At 44.7% G+C, this 21788-nt stretch overlaps 1 protein-coding gene across 1 annotated transcript; it reads left to right on the forward strand.

The window, feature by feature from the left end:
* The first annotated feature begins 1368 nt into the window (after positions 1-1368).
* On the forward strand, positions 1369-20557 carry alox12 (arachidonate 12-lipoxygenase). The gene is made up of 14 exons (XM_046327842.1): positions 1369-1771; positions 4568-4723; positions 4926-5127; positions 11743-11824; positions 11977-12099; positions 12476-12582; positions 14887-15059; positions 18154-18297; positions 18435-18638; positions 18721-18807; positions 18998-19167; positions 19387-19609; positions 19695-19865; positions 20107-20557. Exons 2-14 carry the CDS (start codon positions 4577-4579, stop codon positions 20284-20286), a joined length of 2013 nt encoding a protein of 670 aa, XP_046183798.1. The 5' UTR covers positions 1369-1771; positions 4568-4576; the 3' UTR covers positions 20287-20557.
* Positions 20558-21788: the final 1231 nt, after the last annotated feature.

A 21788-nucleotide genomic window follows, 5' to 3' on the forward strand; every position in this document is an offset into this window, starting at 1 on the left:
GTGTTCACTTTGGGAATGAGTCAACTTGGGTTTTTATGCTGTGTTGAGGATGTGAACCCGCCTTGTCAATGCATAATTTAGAGGCGTAAGTGTATGCAGACATTCTGTGAAGGTTTTTACGTTGTTCCTTCATCCTACATACACCCAAACAACTTTACTGCTAAAAACTATTTTGCAATACCAAATGTTCTCCACTTAGGAAATGTACGCCTTTCCTACACACTTCTCAGAAGTTGGTATTCAGACTTACTTGATGCAGGTGGGTAATAACGGGCTTTGCAGGCGTGGTTCCCATGCGCACGCTGAAAACCCTCCCACTTGCTGGCCAACGGATTTCCTCTTTGAGTTTTCATTAAATTGATCTTAAGTCATCCCTTTTAAACAAGGTGTACCTTTTTCAATTAGAATTTAGTCAACAGACTCATTAGAATCCATTGAGCGAACGAGTGCAGAATTATAGGGATCAATGAAAGAAAGACCTAAATAGAAATGCAACAGCTGCAAAGACTTGACTGAGTTACAGATCACATGAGGAAATCAGTCAATTGAAATAAATGTATTAGGCCCTAATCTATGGATTTCACATAACTAAGCATAAATATTTATTTCATAACTCCATTTCTTGAACTGCATTGTGGGTTAAGGGCTTTATAAGTAAGCGTTTTACAGTAAGGTTGTGTTCGAAAGCGCGTGACAAAATAACATTTTCTTTGAATACTGTGTCGAATCTAGGTTGAATCCTGGGGCATCTTGACTGAGCGTTTTTAACGAAGAGTTTTGTGACGGGGACCTGTCAGTTAAGTCTTTGCCCAAAGATGACACGTTTAGAACCAGCCTGATTCTAGCCCACGGGATGAAGCAGCAGATCCTGTCACCGTCTACACATTCCACACGAAACACAATAAGGCAGTCTCCAAGGCAACTCCCGTTTTGCAGATAGAAGTACGGTCTACTCAGACCGCATCTCTTAGATGTGTAAAAGCTATACGCAGAGTGACATTATGCACGTTGACATGTGCGAGAACCTCATTTGAATTTGTGAAGTCAAATTTTCTCTGAATACATTTCATTTTGTTTATGTTTTGACTCAGTATTGTGCTTCTCTGTAGGGGTTGTCTGAAGAGAACATCAGATATGACACTAATTATATATAACAGTGTGTAAACGATTACCCAGTAAGTTCAGGAAAGGTGCTTGTTGTGTTGGTTACATATTTTTAGACTAGGTTTTTGCATGATGCCTCAGTGGTCTTTTGTATGCCTTATCTCTCTGTATGTGCTCATAGAGGTTGGTGTACTTCTCATTTCCTTGTGCTAGAGAGAGAAAGAGAGGGAGAGAGAAGGGGAGAGGTGCCAGAGGGAGGAGGGCATGTAGACAAAGTGATAGAGGGAGGGGGAGAGAGAGAAGCCAAGTCATTAGCTTGGAAACGTGGACAGGTAGTGAGAGTGTGTGAATGAAAGAGGATTTTATTAAAGTGTATTTTGAAGTGTAGCAGACTGCTGGTGGATGACTGTACCGGTTGACAGTGGAGTGGACTGACTTAACTTTCTGAGTGAGATTTCAGAGAGAGGGAAGAGGAGAGAGAGTAAGGGTTGCTCTGGAGTGAAGAAAATTTGCACTCTACACAAAGAAAGAGAGAGAGTGAGGGAAGAGGAAATAGGGACGGGGGAAGAGTTAGGTACACGGAAATAAACAGGAGAGAGAAAGAGGTGTAGAGAAAAGTGTTCGGAGCCTAACAGTGAATGTTCTATCTTTCCCTAACAGCAGTGAGGTAAGTTCTTCCTTTTGCTGTTATACTGTCTGATGAACAAACTGTACACACATTCTGAATGGATATGAATGAATGCATTTAGTCTGCAATAGATTACATACAGACTAGATTACATACCTAAGGGAATGCTATAGGAATGCAAGGTTGAAAAGTACTGAAATGTAAAGTCGAAAAGTACTGAAATGCCAGGTAGAAAAGTACTGAAATGCCAGGTAGAAAAGTACTGAAATGCCAGGTAGAAAAGTACTGAAATGCCAGGTAGAAAAGTACTGAGATGCCAGGTAGAAAAGTACTGAAATGCCAGGTAGAAAAGTACTGAAATGCAAAGTAGAAAAGTACTTGTTTCCAACAAGTTAGTTTGTCAAATTTCTGCCCTGCTGGAGCTCTTCCGGTCAACGTTAAGCACCGTTATTGCGAAGTTGGAAACGTCTAGAAGCAAAAAAACGTCTCAGCCGTGTAGCGGTAGGCCACACAAGCTCACAGAACGGGAACGCCGATGGCTGAAGTGCGTAGAGCATAAATGTCGTCTGTCCTCGGTTGCGAACACTCACTACCGAGTTCCAAACTGCCTCTGGAAGCAACATCAGCACAATAACTGTTTTGTCGGGAGCTTCATGAAATGAGTTTCCATGGCCGAGCAGCCGGACACAAGCCTAAGATCACCATGTGCAATGACAAGGTGTCGACTGAAAAATCTGGGTTTGGCGGATGCCAGGAGAACACTCCCTGCCCGAATGCATTTGGTGCCATTTGGAAGGCAGGCAAAGTTAATAAGTGATATTGCCATAGGGAAAGGGCTGGACCGGGCTACACGCTGTTAAAAAAAACTGATAAAAGCACAAGTGCAAACATTAGCTTTAAGTTATGAGTCTCGGGTGCGTTTTTCTCAGCTCACAGTCTCTCCATTGTTTTAGAGCGAGGGGTGCCGTACCTATTGGGTGTGTACCGATAACTGTGTGCCTGACGTAGGCTATTAATCCATGCAAAGTTTCATAAGTTTATTCGCCACGTACAGGATGCAACAGGTAAAACAATCGAGTTCAATTCTCCCCTTGAGAGCTCTTTCCCAACAATGCAGTGATAATAATATAGATAATCATGGAAAATGTAAAAAAACACATGAACTACAATAAGAGTTAAAGTAACATTAGAATGCAAGTATTTACAGGTCAGTGCCAGTACCTTATTCAATGTGCAGGGTTACTGGAGGGGTTCAGGTGGGTTTATACATAAAGTGACTGCTAGTAGGATATGCATGCAAACCGGGCCAAAAAGCCAAACCTTAAACAATATCTGCCAATTAATTTCCAGCGATATTGCCCATCTGTCTGTGTGGTGTGTGTGCGTTTGTCTATCACTCTGTGTGTACCAGTTGATGTGATAACAGTCTTGTGGGTTGACAGAGAAACTTTCCCCAAAAAGTTCTCAATTAGGCCTAAATGTTAACTGCAAAGTAGGCTTACCTGTCAAATTAATAAATTATTTGTATCTATTTTTTTGTATTGTTATTTGCTAACTTTGCCATGAGATGAGCAGCAGCAGTACAGAACCATTGCTAGACCGGCACATTAGATGACACATTCATCACTCGCTAGATGTGCAACTAAAGGGCCAGAAGGCAAACAAAGGGGAATTACACTCAAATCTATTTGTTTGTTTTTTGCCAGACCTAAAAAAAAAATTGGTCTTCTGGTGTGATTTAAGCATGACATGGACTCACAACATCCAAATTCGTTGTTTCTCTATGAACAATTGTAATTTCTAGTGCAAATAATAATCTAAAACCAGGAACAATGTCCCAGATAATTTTGTTTGGGGAAAATACTAAACTGATATCATAGTGCTTAACCCTTAGAGTTAAGCACGGCGCAATGCGGAGTGCCTGGATACAGCCCTTAGCCGTGGTATATTGACCATATACCACAAACCCCTGAGGTGCCTTATTGCTGTTATAAACCGGTTAACAACATAATTAGAGCAGTAAAAATAAATGTTTTGTCATACCCGTGGTATACGGTCTGATATACCACAGCTGTCAGCCAATCAGCATTCAGGGCTTGAACCACCCAGTTTATAATAACCATTATTTTACCAGGTGTATTGACAGAAAGCACTACCTTTTCTGGTACACTAAGGACCTGGGGGAAGAGTTGCAGGGGAGGGGAGAAAAGAAGAATGTGCCTATTTTGAAAGCTCAAAAAAATATATATATAGCACGCACATGTTTCATTTAAAAAAAAAAAAAAATATTTAAGTAGCTCTCCTGCTAGAAAAGGTTGGAGACACCTGGTCTATGGTGTCTGGGATGATGGAGGTTATGTGTGCCATGACCAGCATTTCAAAGCACTTCATGATTACAGATTTTAGTGCTACAGAGGGGTAGTCTATGTCGCAGGTGACCTTAAGAGCAGGAATGATGGTGGTCAGCTTGAGACATGTCGGGATCATAGACTGCTTTGAGGAGAGATTGAAAATGACCATGAAATTGCCTGCCAGCTGGTCTACCTTTAGGCACAGATATAGGATCAGGTTACCCTCCTCAAGTCTTAACCTGAACCATAAGAAGATAAACATTAAACTGACCTGAGATCTGTATTTGAGGACACACCAGACTCCTCAGCCCCTATGCACCACACTCAGAAATGTTCTGACATAGAGCCAACAACCTCAGCCTTGTGTGTGTGTGTGTGTGTGTGTGTGTGTGTGTGTGTGTGTGTGTGTGTGTGTGTGTGTGTGTGTGTGTGTGTGTGTGTGTGTGTGTGTGTGTGTGTGTGTGTGCGTGCGTGCGTGTACCAGTGTTTTTAGATGGAGGAATATAAGGTGACAGTTGCTACAGGCACATCAGAGTATTCCGGCACCAATAACTACATATATGTCACCCTGGTTGGAGAGAATGGACAGAGTGAGAGAACAATCCTGGACAACCCTGGACTGGACTTCTGTAGAGGAGCGGTAAGTAGGGCTGTGTTGTGTTGTGCGTGTGATCCAAGCAGAGTACAAGGTGTATGTGTGTGTCATTTTTAGGTAGGTTCATATAAAGTGTGTGTGTGTCTCTCCCTCCCTACCCCCCCAGGTGGATGAGTACAAGGTGTATGTGTGTGTCATTTTTAGGTAGGTTCATATAAAGTGTGTGTGTGTCTCTCCCTCCCCCCAGGTGGATGAGTACAAGGTGTGTAGCCCAGCCCCTCTGGGTCCTCTCCTCCTGGTTCGTCTGGAGAAGCAGCGGTACTGGGTAGAGGATAACTGGTTCTGTCGCTATGTCACTGTGGAGCCACCAGGTGGTGGTATAGCCCTCACCTTCCCCTGCTACCGCTGGCTCATAGGAGACGTCAAGGTGGAGATACGAGAAGGCACAGGTAATTAATTGGTAAAGGAACGAAGTTGCCCCTCAATATACTGCTCTCAAGTCAGTTTGTGTTTTTTTCCCTTTCGTGTTAAAGGTTAATGTTTTGGGGTGAGAAAGCAGATCCTAGATCTGTGTCCTAGATTTGGTCAAACAAAGGGCACGAGTCACCAGAATAGTTTCAATGCACCTTGGCATAGAAATTACATCATTTGATGTTTAGTTGTTGGTGGTGCAAAACGCTGTCTCAGGAGCTGCTCCGAAAATTCCCATAAGTGTTCACACACACACCTTTCAAAACCCCTCTGCCCCTTTGACACCCCTCTTTCAAAGTCACTGAGATCTCTTCTTCTAGCCATGGTAGCCAAAATAATGAGCAACTGGGCATTTTTATACATTTAACATTTACATTTAAGTCATTTAGCAGACGCTCTTATCCAGAGCGACTTACAAATTGGTGCATTCACCTTATGACATCCAGTGGGACAGTCACTTAACAATAGTGCATCTAAAACTTAGGGGGGGTGGGGTGAGAGGGATTACTTAACCTATCCTAGGTATTCCTTAAAGAGGTGGGGTTTCAGGTGTCTCCGGAAGGTGGTGATTGACTCCGCTGTCCTGGCGTCGTGAGGGAGTTTGTTCCACCATTGGGGGGCCAGGGCAGCGAACAGTTTTGACTGGGCTGAGCGGGAGCTGTACTTCCTCAGTGGTAGGGAGGCGAGCAGGCCAGAGGTGGATGAACGCAGTGCCCTTGTTTGGGTGTAGGGCCTGATCAGAGCCTGGAGGTACTGAGGTGCCGTTCCCCTCACAGCTCCGTAGGCAAGCACCATGGTCTTGTAGCGGATGCGAGCTTCAACTGGAAGCCAGTGGAGAGAACGGAGGAGCGGGGTGACGTGAGAGAACTTGGGAAGGTTGAACACCAGACGGGCTGCGGCGTTCTGGATGAGTTGAAGGGGTTTAATGGCACAGGCAGGGAGCCCAGCCAACAGCGAGTTGCAGTAATCCAGACGGGAGATGACAAGTGCCTGGATTAGGACCTGTGCCGCTTCCTGTGTGAGGCAGGGTCGTACTCTGCGGATGTTGTAGAGCATGAACCTACAGGAACGGGCCACCGCCTTGATGTTAGTTGAGAACGACAGGGTGTTGTCCAGGATCACGCCAAGGTTCTTGGCGCTCTGGGAGGAGGACACAATGGAGTTGTCAACCGTGATGGCGAGATCATGGAACGGGCAGTCCTTCCCCGGGAGGAAGAGCAGCTCCGTCTTGCCGAGGTTCAGCTTGAGGTGGTGATCCGTCATCCACACTGATATGTCTGCCAGACATGCAGAGATGCGATTCGCCACCTGGTCATCAGAAGGGGGAAAGGAGAAGATTAATTGTGTGTCGTCTGCATAGCAATGATAAGAGAGACCATGTGAGGTTATGACAGAGCCAAGTGACTTGGTGTATAGCGAGAATAGGAGATGGCCAAGAACAGAGCCCTGGGGGACACCAGTGGTGAGAGCGCGTGGTGAGGAGACAGATTCTCGCCACGCCACCTGGTAGGAGCGACCTGTCAGGTAGGACGCAATCCAAGCGTGGGCCGCGCCGGAGATGCCCAACTCGGAGAGGGTGGAGAGGAGGATCTGATGGTTCACAGTATCGAAGGCAGCCGATAGATCTAGAAGGATGAGAGCAGAGGAGAGAGAGTTAGCTTTAGCAGTGCGGAGCGCCTCCGTGATACAGAGGAGAGCAGTCTCAGTTGAATGACTAGTCTTGAAACCTGACTGATTTGGATCAAGAAGGTCATTCAGAGAGAGATAGCGGGAGAGCTGGCCAAGGACGGCACGTTCAAGAGTTTTGGAGAGAAAAGAAAGAAGGGATACTGGTCTGTAATTGTTGACATCGGAGGGATCGAGTGTAGGTTTTTTCAGAAGGGGTGCAACTCTCGCTCTCTTGAAGACGGAAGGGACGTAGCCAACGGTCAGGGATGAGTTGATGAGCGAGGTGAGGTAAGGGAGAAGGTCTCCGGAAATGGTCTGGAGAAGAGAGGAGGGGATAGGGTCAAGCGGGCAGGTTGTTGGGCGGCCGGCCGTCACAAGACGCGAGATTTCATCTGGAGAGAGAGGGGAGAAAGAGGTCAGAGCACAGGGTAGGGCAGTGTGAGCAGAACCAGCGGTGTCGTTTGACTTAGCAAACGAGGATCGGATGTCGTCGACCTTCTTTTCAAAATGGTTGACGAAGTCATCTGCAGAGAGGGAGGAGGGGGGGGGGGCGGAGGATTCAGGAGGGAGGAGAAGGTGGCAAAGAGCTTCCTAGGGTTAGAGGCAGATGCTTGGAATTTAGCGTGGTAGAAAGTGGCTTTAGCAGCAGAGACAGAGGAGGAAAATGTAGAGAGGAGGGAGTGAAAGGATGCCAGGTCCGCAGGGAGGCGAGTTTTCCTCCATTTCCGCTCGGCTGCCCGGAGCCCTGTTCTGTGAGCTCGCAATGAGTCATCGAGCCACGGAGCGGGAGGGGAGGACCGAGCCGGCCTGGAGGATAGGGGACATAGAGAGTCAAGGGATGCAGAGAGGGAGGAGAGGAGGGTTGAGGAGGCAGAATCAGGAGATAGGTAGGAGAAGGTTTGAGCGGAGGGAAGAGATGATAGGATGGAAGAGGAGAGAGTAGCGGGGGAGAGAGAGCGAAGGTTGGGACGGCGCGATACCATCCGAGTAGGGGCAGTGTGGGAGGTGTTGGATGAGAGCGAGAGGGAAAAGGATACAAGGCAGTGGTCGGAGACTTGGAGGGGAGTTGCAATGAGGTTAGTGGAAGAACAGCATCTAGTAAAGATGAGGTCGAGCGTATTGCCTGCCTTGTGAGTAGGGGGGAAGGTGAGAGGGTGAGGTCAAAAGAGGAGAGGAGTGGAAAGAAGGAGGCAGAGAGGAAAGAGTCAAAGGTAGACGTGGGGAGGTTAAAGTCGCCCAGAACTGTGAGAGGTGAGCCGTCCTCAGGAAAGGAGCTTATCAAGGCATCAAGCTCATTGATGAACTCTCCGAGGGAACCTGGAGGGCGATAAATGATAAGGATGTTAAGCTTGAAAGGGCTAGTAACTGTGACAGCATGGAATTCAAAGGAGGCGATAGACAGATGGGTAAGGGGAGAAAGAGAGAATGACCACTTGGGAGAGATGAGGATCCCGGTGCCACCACCCCGCTGACCAGACGCTCTCGGGGTGTGCGAGAACACGTGGGCGGACGAAGAGAGAGCAGTAGGAGTAGCAGTGTTGTCTGTGGTGATCCATGTTTCCGTCAGTGCCAAGAAGTCGAGGGACTGGAGGGAGGCATAGGCTGAGATGAACTCTGCCTTGTTGACCGCAGATTGGCAGTTCCAGAGGCTACCGGAGACCTGGAACTCCACGTGGGTCGTGCGCGCTGGGACCACCAGAGTAGGGTGGCCGCGGCCACGCGGTGAGGAGCGTTTGTATGGTCTGTGCAGAGAGGAGAGAACAGGGATAAACAGACACATAGTTGACAGGCTACAGAAGAGGCTACGCTAATGCAAAGGAGATTGGAATGACAAGTGGACTACACGTCTCGAATGTTCAGAAAGTTAAGCTACGTAGCAAGAATCTTATTGACTAAAATGATTAAAATGATACAGTACTGCTGAAGTAGGCCAGCTGGCAGTGGGTGCGTTGTTGACACTACACTAATCAAGTCGTTCCGTTGAGTGTAATAGTTTCTGCAGTGTTGCTATTCGGGGCTAGCAGGCTAGCTAGCAGTGTTGTTTACGTTACGTACGTTGCGTTAAAAGAACGACAATAGATGGCTAGCGAACCTAGAAAATCGCTCTAGACTACACAATTATCTTTGATACAAAGACGGCTATGTAGCTAGCTAAGTAGCTAGCTACGATCAAACAAATCAAACCGTTGTACTGTAATGAAATGAAGTGAAAATGTGATACAACCTGTGAATGCGACCGGGTAGTTGAGTTCTATACAGAAGACGTTGGCTAGCGTTGGCTAGCTGTTGGCTAGCTAGCAGAGTCACCTACGTTAAGGACGACAAATAGCTGGCTAGCTAACCTTGGTAAATTAAGATAATCACTCTAAGACTACACACTCTAAACCTAAACAACACAATTATCTTGGATACGATGATACGAAGACAGCAAAGACAGCTATGTAGCTAGCTAACACTAAACTAATCAAGTCGTTCAGTTGAGTGTAATAGTTTTCCCAGTGCAGCTAATCAGTGGACGTTAGCTAGCTGGCTAGTGAAGACTACGTTAGGACGGCGAAATACGATAATTACGCAATTATCTTTGATACAAAGACGGCTATGTAGCTAGCTGAGAGGAAATTGCTAGGATAAGACAAATCAAACCGTTGTGATATAATGAAATATAATGAAAAAGTTATACTACCCGTTGGAGCGACGTGCAGATGCGACCACTCGCTCCAACCGGATACATGACCCTAAGCATGATGGAATGTTAATTGCTTAATTAACTCTGGAACCACAACTGTGCAAAATGATGCCGGAGGGGAGGGCAGCCGTTTCATCAGCTCTTAACCAACCATGCTATTTTGTTTTGTTATTTCGCTTTGTTCGTAACTTGTTTTGTACACAATGTTGCTGCTACTGTCTCTTATGACCGAAAATACATCTTCTGGACATCAGAACTGGGACTACTCACCTCAAATTGAAGAAGAACTCTCGCTCGTCGGATGTCGCAGGGCCTGCAAACTATTACAGCCGAGAGCTGCCCAGTGACACGAACCTATCAGACGAGCTAAATAAATTCTATGCTCGCTTCGAGGCAGGTAACACTGAAACATGCATGAGAGCATCAGCTGTTCCGAATGACTGTGTGATCACGCTCTCCGCAGCCGATGTGAGTAAGACCTTTAAACAGGTCAACATTCACAAGGCCGCTGGGCCAGATGGATTAACAGGACGTGCATGCACTGACCAACTGGCAAGTGTCTTCACTGACATTTCAACCTCCCCCTGTCCGAGTCTGTAATACCAACATGTTTCAAGCAGACCACCATAGTCCCTGTGCCCAAGAACACTAAGGTAACCTGCCTAAATGACTACCGACCTGTTGCACTCACATTTGTAGCCATGAAATGCTTTGAAAGGCTGGTCATGGCTCACATCAACACCATTATCCCAGAAACCCTAGGATCCACTCCAATTTGCATACCGCCCCAACAGATCCACAGATGACGCAATCTCTATTGCACTCAACACTGCCCTTCCCCACCTGGACAAAAGGAACATCCATGTGAGAATGCTGTTCATTGACTACAGCTCAGCATTCAACACCATAGTGCCCACAAAGCTCATCACTAAGCTAAGGACGCTGGAACTAAACACCTCTCTCTGCAACTGGATCCTCGACTTCCTGACGCCCCCAGGTGGTGAGCGTAGGTAACAACACATCCGCCACACTGATCCCCTCAGGGTACTCCCTGTTCAATCATGACTGCACGGCCAGGCACAACTCCAACACCATCATTTTCTGATGACACAACAGTGGTAGGCCTGATCACCGACAACGACGAGACAACCTATAGGGAGGAGGTCAGAGACCTGACCGTGTGATGCAAGGGCAACAACCTCTCCCTCAACGTGATCAAGACCAAGGAGATGATTGTGAACTACAGGAAAAGGAGGACCGAGCACGCCCTCATTCTCATCGACGGGGCTGCAGTGGAGCAGGTTGAGAGCTTCAAGTTCCTTGGTGTCCACATCACCAACAAACTAGCATGGTCCACCAAGACAGTTGTGAAGAGGGCACGACAAAACCTATCACCCCCTCAGGAGACTGAAAATATTTGGCATGGGTCCTCAGATCCTCAAAAGGTTTTATAGCTGCACCATCGAGAGCTTCCTGACTGGTTGCATCACTTCCTGGTAAGGCAACTGCTCGGCCTCTGACCACAAGGCACTATAGAGGGTAGTGTGAACGGCCCAGTTCATCACTGGGGCCAAGCTTTCTGCCATCCAGGACCTCTATACCAGGTGGTGTCAGTGGAAGGCCCTAAAAATGGTCAAAGACTCCAGCCACCCTAGTCATAGACTGTTCTGCCTGCTACTGCACGGCAAGCGGTACCGGAGCTCCAAGTCTAGGTCAAAGAGGCTTCTAAACAGCTTCTAACCCCAAGCGTTAAGACTCCTGAACAGCTCATCAAATAGCTACACAGAGTATTTGCATTGCCCCCCCCCCCCCTTCCATGCTGCTGCTAATCTCTTATTTTCTATGCATAGTCACTTTAATAACTCTACCTACATGTACATATTACCTCAATTACCTCGACACCGGTGCCGCCCGCACAATGACTCTGTATCGGTACCCTCTGTATATAGCCCCGATATTGTTATTTACTGCTGCTCTTTAATTATTTGTTATTCTTATCTCTTACATTTTGGGGGGAAATTTTCTTAACTGCATTGTTGGTTAAGGGCTTGTAAGTAAGCATTTCACTGTAAGGTCCTGTTGTATTCGGCGCATGTGACAAATACAATTGGATTTGATTTGTGTGGAAGCACCTGCGTTCAATATCATTTGTATCCCTCGTTTACTCAAGTGTTCCCAGGCAGTTACCTGTATGTGTGAGTGAGTCATCCCTCTCTCGCTGTCTCTCTCCCTCCTTTAGCGAAGAGACTCTGTGACGATACCTCTCCTCAGCTATTGGCTCACAGAAAAACAGAACTGCAGGAGAGACAAACTATATACAGGTCAGTAAGATTACAGAAATGATGTTACACACACACACGTGCACACACCTATTTAGGAACACAGTCACAGAAATACGAATGCACACACGCGTCCCAATTCCAATCGCTCCAGAAAGAGAGCCTAGTTCTTAAAGTTATGTTTGCTTATCCAGATGGACTGCATGGGCTTCTGGGATTCCCAAGTGTATCGATGCCAAGACCGAAGCAGACCTGCATCAGGACGTACGTTTTGACAGCGAGAAAAGGAGTGACTTTGAGGGTTCCTTACACTATGCGTGAGTTACACACATTTTTCTGTGTGATGTTATTCTTACGCATTGACATTCACACATGCTGGTCAAATTTCCCCTAAATCTAATGTAAATCTAATGTAAAATGTCCCTCACTTGCTCAGACATGTCTTACCCACATTACGTGTCTCAACTTCCCCCTTTCTGAAAAAAATATGTTCCATTTCTCTCTCCTTACCCCACCTCACCCCCTCGATCTCTTTCTCTACCCCCCTCTCTCACCCATCACCCCCTCGCTCTACCCTCTCTCTCTCTCTCACCCATCGCCCGCTCGCTCTACCCTCTCTCTCTCACCCATCGCCCGCTCTCTACCCTCTCTCTCGCACCCATCTCTCCCTCCCTCCCTTCTTCTCTCTCCAAGTATTCTAGAGCTGTCTCTGAAGAAACTAGCCATCAGGTTTGGAAAGTCATGGGATGATCTGGAGGACTTTAAACGATGCTTCTGGAAACTCAAAAGCCCCATAGCTGGTAGAGTACAGTAAAACAAATATACCATATTTACATTCAGTGCTTTAGCCCTCCCTCCCATCTGCATCAGAGGTGTTATTGGTTGTAGAGTACAGGCCGACACTTTTTATTGCCAGTCTCTTCCTGTTCCTAATCACAGACATTTAGGAAGTGAGGCCTCGGAGTAATGCAACAACAGTTTTCACCAAACTTCATCAGTGTTTCATCTACTGTTTCACATTGCAATATATGTTCATATAAAGTAATTAGGTCCATTTTGAATATTTTAAAGAATTTATTAAATAATTGTTTCATATATATGGTCAATTAATTTTCCCACATTACGTATAACACTTCTCTATATTTACTCTCTCAGTCCTATTATTATACAGTATATCAAATAGTACAGTTTTTTTATTGCTTTGGTGCAATTTTCACAAGTATTTTGTACCTTTTTTACAATTCTTAGTACAAAACTCTTAACACATCATCAAACGGGAAGTTGTTTCAAAACTCTTAACACATCATCAAACGGGAAGTTGTTTCAAAACTCTTAACACATCATCAAACGGGAAGTTGTTTCAAAACTCTTAACACATCATCAAACGGGAAGTTGTTTCAAAACTCTTAACACATCATCAAACGGGAAGTTGTTTCAAAACTCTTAACACATCATCAAACGGGAAGTTGTTTCAAAACTCTTAACACATCATCAAACGGGAAGTTGTTTCAAAACTCTTAACACATCATCAAACGGGAAGTTGTTTCAAAACTCTTAACACATCATCAAACGGGAAGTTGTTTCAAAACTCTAAGCAGATGTTCAATTGACCAAGTACAACACACAACATCATACAGTCACTTTTTCACCAAACTTAGTCAGCGTCTCATCTACCGTTTCACCTTGCAACACATGTTCATATGAAGTCGTGGCCTTTCACAATGCAATGCTCACATTTACTTTTGATATGATTCTCTTTTTTGTTCAAATACATTTTACTATTTACTTAACCCGCCGCCTCTTGATGATCACCTAAACGTTTTGGTAAACCTATAGAACTGGTTCGTCTACTACACATTTTGAGAACTCATTCAAATGTACAGTATGTCTGTAAGGTAGAAACATAAGTATATATACTCAAATGTACAACTATGATGATTACTTATGATTTTACTTCATAGCAAGTTTAAAAAAAATGTTTTTATCTGATATTCGCATGATCAGAGATGTACTGTATGTAACAAATCAAAGTTTATTGGTTGCGTACACAGATTAGCAGATGTTACAGCAGGTGCAGCGAAATGCTTGTGTTTCTAGCTCCTACAGTGCAGTAATACAATAATACTACGCAAATCATCCAAAAAGTCCAAAACAAGAAAGAAATACATCCCCTATAAACTAAACATGTGTCCAGTATTGTATTGTACGTAGTTGCTCGTGTTTCTTGGCCCAAGCAAGTCTCTTCTTATTATTGGTGTCCTTTAGTAGTGGTTTCTTTGCAGCAATTCGACCATGAAGGCCTGATTCACACAACCTCCTCTGAACAGTTGATGTTGAGATGTGTCTGTTACTTGAACTCTGAAGTATTTATTTGGGCTGCAATTTCTGAGGCTGGTAACTCTAATGAACTTATCCTCTGCAGCAGAGTTAACTCTGGGTCTTCCTTTCCTGTGGCGGTCCTCATGAGATCCAGTTTCATCAAAGCGCTTGATGGTTTTTGCGACTGCAGTTGAAGGAACTTTAAAAGTTCTTGAAATGTTCCGCATTGACTGACCTTGACATCTTAAAGTAATGATGGACTGTCTTTTCTCTTTGCTTATTTGAGCTGTTCTTGCCATAATATGGACTTGGTCTTTTACAAAAATAGAGCTACCTTCTGTATTCCACCCCTATCTTGTCACAACACAACTGATTGGCTCAAACGCATTAAGAAGGATAGAAATTCAACAAATGAACTTTTAAGAAGACACACCTGTTAATTGAAATGCATTCCTGGTGACTATCTCATGCAGCTGGTTGAGAGAATGCCAAGAGTATGCAAAGCTGTCATCAAGGCAAAGGGTGGCTATTTGAAGAATCTCAAATATATAACACATTTTTGATTATTACATGATTCCATATGTGTTATTTCATAGTTTTGAGGTCTTCACTATTATTCAACAATGTAGAAAATAGTGAAAATACAGAAAAACCCTTGAATGAGTAGGTGTTCTAAAACCTTTGACCGGTATTGTCGATTATTATATTAAGAAATTATTATTGATACATTCAGACAGTACTTTTTCATTCTGTTTTTGATTGATTGATTATCCCTATGGTTCCAGAGTACTGTATGGAGCACTGGAAGGAAGATTGGTTCTTTGGGTACCAGTGTCTGAATGGTTCAAACCCCCGCATGATCCAGTGCTGCAAGGAGCTTCCAGGAAACTTCCCCGTCTCTGGGGACATGGTGCAGGGGTCGCTGGCATCCAGGACCTCCCTGGACAAGGAGCTCAAGGTGGGGCCCATCTATCTATCTCTGTCTGACCCCCCTAGGGTCCATCTACCTGTCTTTCTGTGTACGTGCCAAAATAGCACCCTATTCCCAAAATCGTGCCCTACTTTTCACCAGAGCTCTAATTGCAAAATAGTGTACTTTTGTCCAGAGCCCTATTCCCTACACTCTTAGAAAAAAGGGTTCCAAAAGGGTTCCTTGGCTGTCCCCATAGGAGCACCCTTTTTGGTTCAATGTAGAACCCTCTGTGGAAAGGGTTCTACGTGGAACCCAAAAAGGTTCTACCTGGAGCAAAAAAGGGTTCTTCTAGGGGTTCTTCTATGGGGACACCTAAAGAACCCTCGTAGGTTCTAGAGAGCACTTTTTTTCTAATAATGTATATAGTGCACTACTTTTCAGAGATATTTTCCCTAGTGCACTACTTTTAAACAGAGCTCTATTTCCTATATAGTGCACTACTTTTAAACAGAGCTCTATTCTCTATATAGTGCACTAGTTTTAAACAGAGCTCTATTCCCTATATAGTGCACTACTTTTAAACAGAGCTCTATTCCCTATACAGTGCACTACTTTTAAACAGAGCTCTATTCCCTATATAGTGCACTACTATTAAACAGAGCTCTATTCCCTATATAGTGCACTACTTTTAAACAGAGCTCTATTCCCTATATAGTGCACTACTTTTAAACAGAGCTCTATTCCCTATATAGTGCACTACTTTTAAACAGAGCTCTATTCCCTATATAGTGCACTACTTTTGACCGGAGCCTTTTCTCTATATGGGTGACTCTACAGAAGTGGTGTAAATTGCTGTCCCACACCAAAAACATATTTAAAAAACAATTGTGTCTCCCAAACTTAGGACATTTATTTACATCATGATATGTTCTAATTGAATCCAAGGCAATAACAAACACAAGTTAATATAGTACAAAGTAACCGTTTATACACCTGTCCCAAACCCTGATTTCCTAAACTTCATGTTTGAAAATAAAGCAATGTAAAAAAGAATATTACACTTTCATTTCAATAGAACATCTTGAGTTGTTCTATTATTACATTGAAAGATACTGATCTAAATTATTTGTTTGGGTTATTTTTAAACACCTTTTTGAGGTCAATCCCGAAACACACACTTTAAAAGGCTGTAGAATGAAGGTGCCTTAAGCTACAACCCTACAAATACCACCAGGTGATGGGGTTGCACCCCTCTCCATGATGGCCACATGGTGAGTAGTCTGTCTGCAAACATTTTGGAGACATTTTGGGAGCAAGTTGGTAAATCTTAATGTATTTTTTAAGTGTCACTACCGAACATCTAATACAGTTGAAGTCGGAAGTTTACATACACTTAGGTTGGAGTCATTAATACTCGTTTTTCAACCACTCCACAAATATCTTGTTAACAATCTATAGTTTTGGTGATTTATAGTTTTGTCGGTTAGGACATCTACTTTGTGCATGACACAAGTAATTTTCCCAACAATTGTTTACAGACAGATTATTTCACTTATAATTCACTGAATCACAATTCCATTGGGTCAGAAGTTTACATACACTAAGTAGACTGGGCCTTTTAAACAGCTTGGAAAATTCCAGAAAATGATGTTATGGCTTTAGAAGCGTCTGACATCATTTGAGTCAATTGGAGGTGTACCTGTGGATGTATTTCAAGGCCTACCTTCAAACTCAGTGCCTCTTCGCTTGACATCATCATCAAAAATTGTAGACCTCCACAAGTCTGGTTCATCCTTGGGAGCAATTTCCAAACGCCTGAAGGTACCACGTTCATCTGTACAAACAATAGTGCAAGTATAAACACCATGAGACCACGCAGCCGTCATACCGCTCAGGAAGGAGGTGCGTTCTGTCTCCTAGAGATGAACGTACTTTGGTGCGAAAAGTACAAATCAATCCCATAACAACAGTAAAGGACCTTGTGAAGATGCTGGAGGAAACCGGTACAAAAGTATCTGTATCCACAGTAAAACGCGTCCTTTATCGACATAACCTGAAAGGCCGCTGCTCCAAAACTGCCATAAAAAAAAGCCAGACTACGGTTTGCAACTGCACATGGGGACAAAGATCATACTTTTTGGAGAAATGTCCTCTGGTCTGATGAAACAAAAAGAGAACTGTTTGGCCATAATGACCATCGTTATGTTTGGAGGAAAAAGGGGGAGGCTTGCAAGCCGAAGAACACCATCCCAACCATGAAGCACGGGGGTGGCAGCATCATGTAGTGGGGGTGCTTTGCTGCAGGAGGGACTGGTGCACTTCACAAATGTGTCTGTTACTTGAACTGTGTGAAGCATATATTTGGGCTACAATTTCTGAGGCTGGTAACTCTAATGAACTTATCCTCTGCAGCAGAGGTAACTCTGGGTCTTCCATTCCTGTGGCGGTCCTCATGAGAGCCAGTTTCATCATAGCGCTTGATGGTTTTTGCGATTGCACTTGAAGAAACATTCAAGTTCCTGAAATGTTGCGGATTGACTGACCTTCATGTCTTAAAGTAATGATGGACTGTCTTTTCTCTTTGCTTATTTGAGCTGTTCTTGCCATAATATGGAATTGGTCTTTTACCAAATAGGGCTATATTCTGTATACCACCCCTACCTTGTCACAACACAACTGATTGGCTCATACGCATTAAGGAAATAAATTCTGGTGCACCTTTTAAGAAGGCACACCTTCTTGCATTCCAGGTGACTACCTCATAAAGCTGGTTGAGAGAATGCCAAGAATCTGCAAAGCTGTCATCAAGGCATAGGGTGGCTACTTTGAAGAATCTAAAATATATTTAGATTTGTTTAACACTTCTTTAGTTACTACATGATTCCATGTGTAATTTCATAGTTTTGATTTCTTCACCATTATTCTACAACGTAGAAAATAGTCAAAATAAAGAAAAACCCTTGAATGAGTACTGTATATATACATTTACAAAACAATATATGGGATTTGGAAATGATGCAGTTGATTACATTGACAGAACTGCAATATTAAAGCTGATCTACCCCCTAAAAGAAATACTATCTTAACCCTAGCCTCAGCTGCCTCTACAGATTTTCCGCTCTCCTCCCTTCATCTCTAGGCTGGTAACATCTACTTGATTGACTATGCCATTATGGATGGTGTTCCCACCAATGTAATCAGGGGGAAACCACAGTACATCGCTGCACCTCTGTGTCTACTATATGAGCACCCTGACCAGGGCCTCATACCCATTGCCATACAGGTAGGACTGGACACACACACACACACACACACACACACACACACACACACACACACACACACACACACACACACACACACACACACACACACACACACACACACACACACACTTTATTCATCCCTTCTCTTTTCCAGCTAGGACAGACTCCTGGCTTGGACACCCCCATCTTCCTGCCTAATGACCCCCCCCTGGCCTGGCTATTGGCTAAGATTTGGGTCCGTCACTCAGAGTTCCAGGTGTTCCAGTTGCTGTCACACCTGTTGAGAACGCACCTGTTGGTAGAAGTGTTCTGTGTGGCTACGTTACGTCAACTTCCTGCTGTACACCCTGTATACAAGGTAGGAGCGTGTGTGCGTGTATGTGCGCGAGCGTGAACGTGTGTGCGTGTGTTGCTGTCTCATCCCCCTCTCTTGTCTTTAGCTCCTGGCTCCCCACCTGCGCTACACTCTGGAGATCAACTGCAGGGGACGGACTCAGCTCGTCTCCGCTGACGGCATCTTCAAAAGGGTCAGCTCGCTATTCTCTTCTTTGACGATTAATTTTCCCCATATTTTGACACCCCCCCCCCCCCCCTGAATGTGCGAAATGTCATATAGGGACACAGATAGAAGGACCGCTTTGAAAGTGGTGGACCAGTGGTTCGATTTCCCACCATTGCGGTCTAAGCTGACAGCATCCTCCTGCTCTCTTCCTCCAGGTGGTGTCTACAGGAGGGGAGGGCCTGCTCGTCCTGTCCCAGAGAGAGTACAAGGTCCTGACCTACCGCTCTCTCCAGCCCTGCTGGGACTTCCAACAGCGCGGCGCCACCACGCTCAAAGACTACTTCTACAGGGAGCACAGCCTCATGCTGTGGGATGCCATACACAGGTTTTTACTTATTTTACCCCTATGCATCTGTCGTCGAAATGGCATCTTATTCCCTATAGGCCCTGGTCAACAGCAGTGCACTTAATGGGGAAAATAAGACGTTCTAATCGTTGTGCAGTATTAACTCCTTTAATTAGCCTTCTCTTACTCTCCATTATTTCTACCTCACTGTCTGTTTACCTCCCCCCCCTCCCTCCCTCTCTCTCCGCCCCTCCATAGTTTTGTCTCAGGGATGATATCTGTGTACTACCAATGTGACAGTGATGTGGTGGAGGACCCTGAGCTACAGACCTGGATAAAGGACATCGCTGAGGAGGGCTTTGTCGATGTCCCCACGTTTGGCTTGTCCAACGAACTCAAAAACAAAGCAGAGCTGGTTACCTTGCTGAGTGTAGCCATCTTCACGAGCACAGCACAGCACGCAGCCACCAACAATGGACAGGTACTTCACAAACACACACACACACCAGGCACGCGAGCAAGCACACACACATTTCTATGAAGTCACTCCGCTCTCTTTAACATAGTTTGACTGGTGTGCTTGGGTACCCAACACCCCGTGCACCATGCGTCACCCCACGCCAACCGACAAGGATGCTGTTACCATGGAGATGATAATGGACAGCCTGCCTGATGTCAGCCAAACATGTTTGGAGATGGCGATCACATGGCACCTGGGGAGGCCACAACCTGATGCAGTAAGTTAAAGGGTTACGCTGACGCTAGCCGAGCCCATAGAATTCCAGTCGAACTTGTGAGTAGTTACCGTACACATTATTTTAAGTGGGGGTGGTACTACCTCAACATACATTTTTGGTTCCATTTCAAAACGCTTTCTCCCGTTTGCTCCAACTGAATGAAACCCTTGTCTCCCACCTTTTGTTCTTTCTCTCCCGCTCTCTCTCTCTTTCTCTTCCGCTATCCCCCTCTCTGCTCCAGGTCCCGTTGGGTCAGTATCCAGAGCAGTACTTCACTGAGCCCCAGGCCCAGGAGGTGATTGACAGGTTCAGAAAGGAACTGAAGGATATAGAGGAACACATCCTGAGCCAGAACCAGGGACTGGAGCTACCTTACCTCTTCCTCCTGCCCAGTCGCATCGAGAACAGCATTACCATATAGATTAGACCCCAATGTCTTATCATCATTACTTTTTTACTAATTGAGGAGCAGGGCCGGACAATCGCATTTGGGGCCCCGGGGCCCTGCTGCGGAGCATGCCACTGGGCACAGACATCAGTTCAACTTCTTGTTTTGATATACAGTTCCAGTCAGAAGTTTGAACACACGTACTCATTCAAGGGCTTTTCTTTACTTTGACTATTTTCTAAATTGTAGAATAATAGTAAATACATAAAAACTATGAAATAACACATATGGATTCATGTAGTAACCAACAAAGTGTTAAACAAATTCTTCAAAGTAGCAACCCTTTGCCTTGATGACAGCTTTGCACACTCTTGGCATTCTCTCAACCAGCTTCATAAGGGATGCATTTCAATTAACAGGTGTTTTTTCTTAAAAGTTAATCTGTGGAATTTCTATCTTTTTTAATGTGTTTGAGACAATCAGTTGTGTTGTGACAAGGTATGGGTGGTATACAGAAGGTAGCTATATTTGGTAAAAGACCAAGTCCATATTATGGCAAGAACAGCTTAAATAAGCAAAGAGAAACGGCATAAAGGTCAGTCCAAGTGCAGTCGTAAAAACCGTCAAGCGATATGATGAAACTGGCTCTCGTGAGGACGGCCACAGGAAAGGAAGACACACAGTTACACAGTTACCTCTGCTGCAGAGGATACGTTCATTAGAGTTACCAGCCTCAGAAATTGCAGCCCAAATAAATGCTTCAGAGTTAAAGTAACAGATGCATCTCAACAGCAACTGTTCAGAGGAGACTGCGTGAATCAGGCCTTCATGGTCGATTTTACTACCAAAAGAATACACCACTATAGGACACCAATGAGAAGTAGAGACTTGCTTGGGCCAAGAAACACAAGCAATGGACATTAGACCAGTGGAAATCTGTCCTTTGGTCTGATGAGTCCAAATTTGAGATTTTTGGTTCCAACCGTCTTTGTGAGACGCAGAGTAGGCGAATGGATGATCTCCGCATGTGTGGTTCCCACCATGAAGCATGGAGGAGTGATGGTGTGGGGGTGCTTTACTGGTGACACTGTCTGTGATTTATTTAGAATTCAAGGCACATTTAACCAGCATGGATACCACAGCATACTGCAGCTATACACCATCCCATCTGGTTTGTGCTTAGTGGGACTATAATTTGTTTATCAGGACAATGATCCAAAACACACCTCCAGGCTTTGTATGGGCTATTTGACCAAGAATGAGACTGATGTAGTGGTGCATCAGATAACCGGGCCTCCACAAACACCCGACCTCAACCCACTTGCAATGGTTTAGGATGAGTTGGAGTGAAGAAAAAGCATCCAACAAGTGCTCAGCATATGTGGGAACTCCTTCAAGACTGTTGGAAAAGCATTCCTCATGAAACTGGTTGAGAAAATGTCAAGAGTGTATCAAGAGTGTGTAAAGCTATCATCAAGGCAAAGGGTGGCTAATTTGAAGAATCTCATATCAAACATATTGATTTATTTAACACT

Source organism: Oncorhynchus gorbuscha, linkage group LG25 (assembly GCF_021184085.1).
Source record: "Oncorhynchus gorbuscha isolate QuinsamMale2020 ecotype Even-year linkage group LG25, OgorEven_v1.0, whole genome shotgun sequence".
Lineage (NCBI taxonomy): Eukaryota > Metazoa > Chordata > Actinopteri > Salmoniformes > Salmonidae > Oncorhynchus > Oncorhynchus gorbuscha.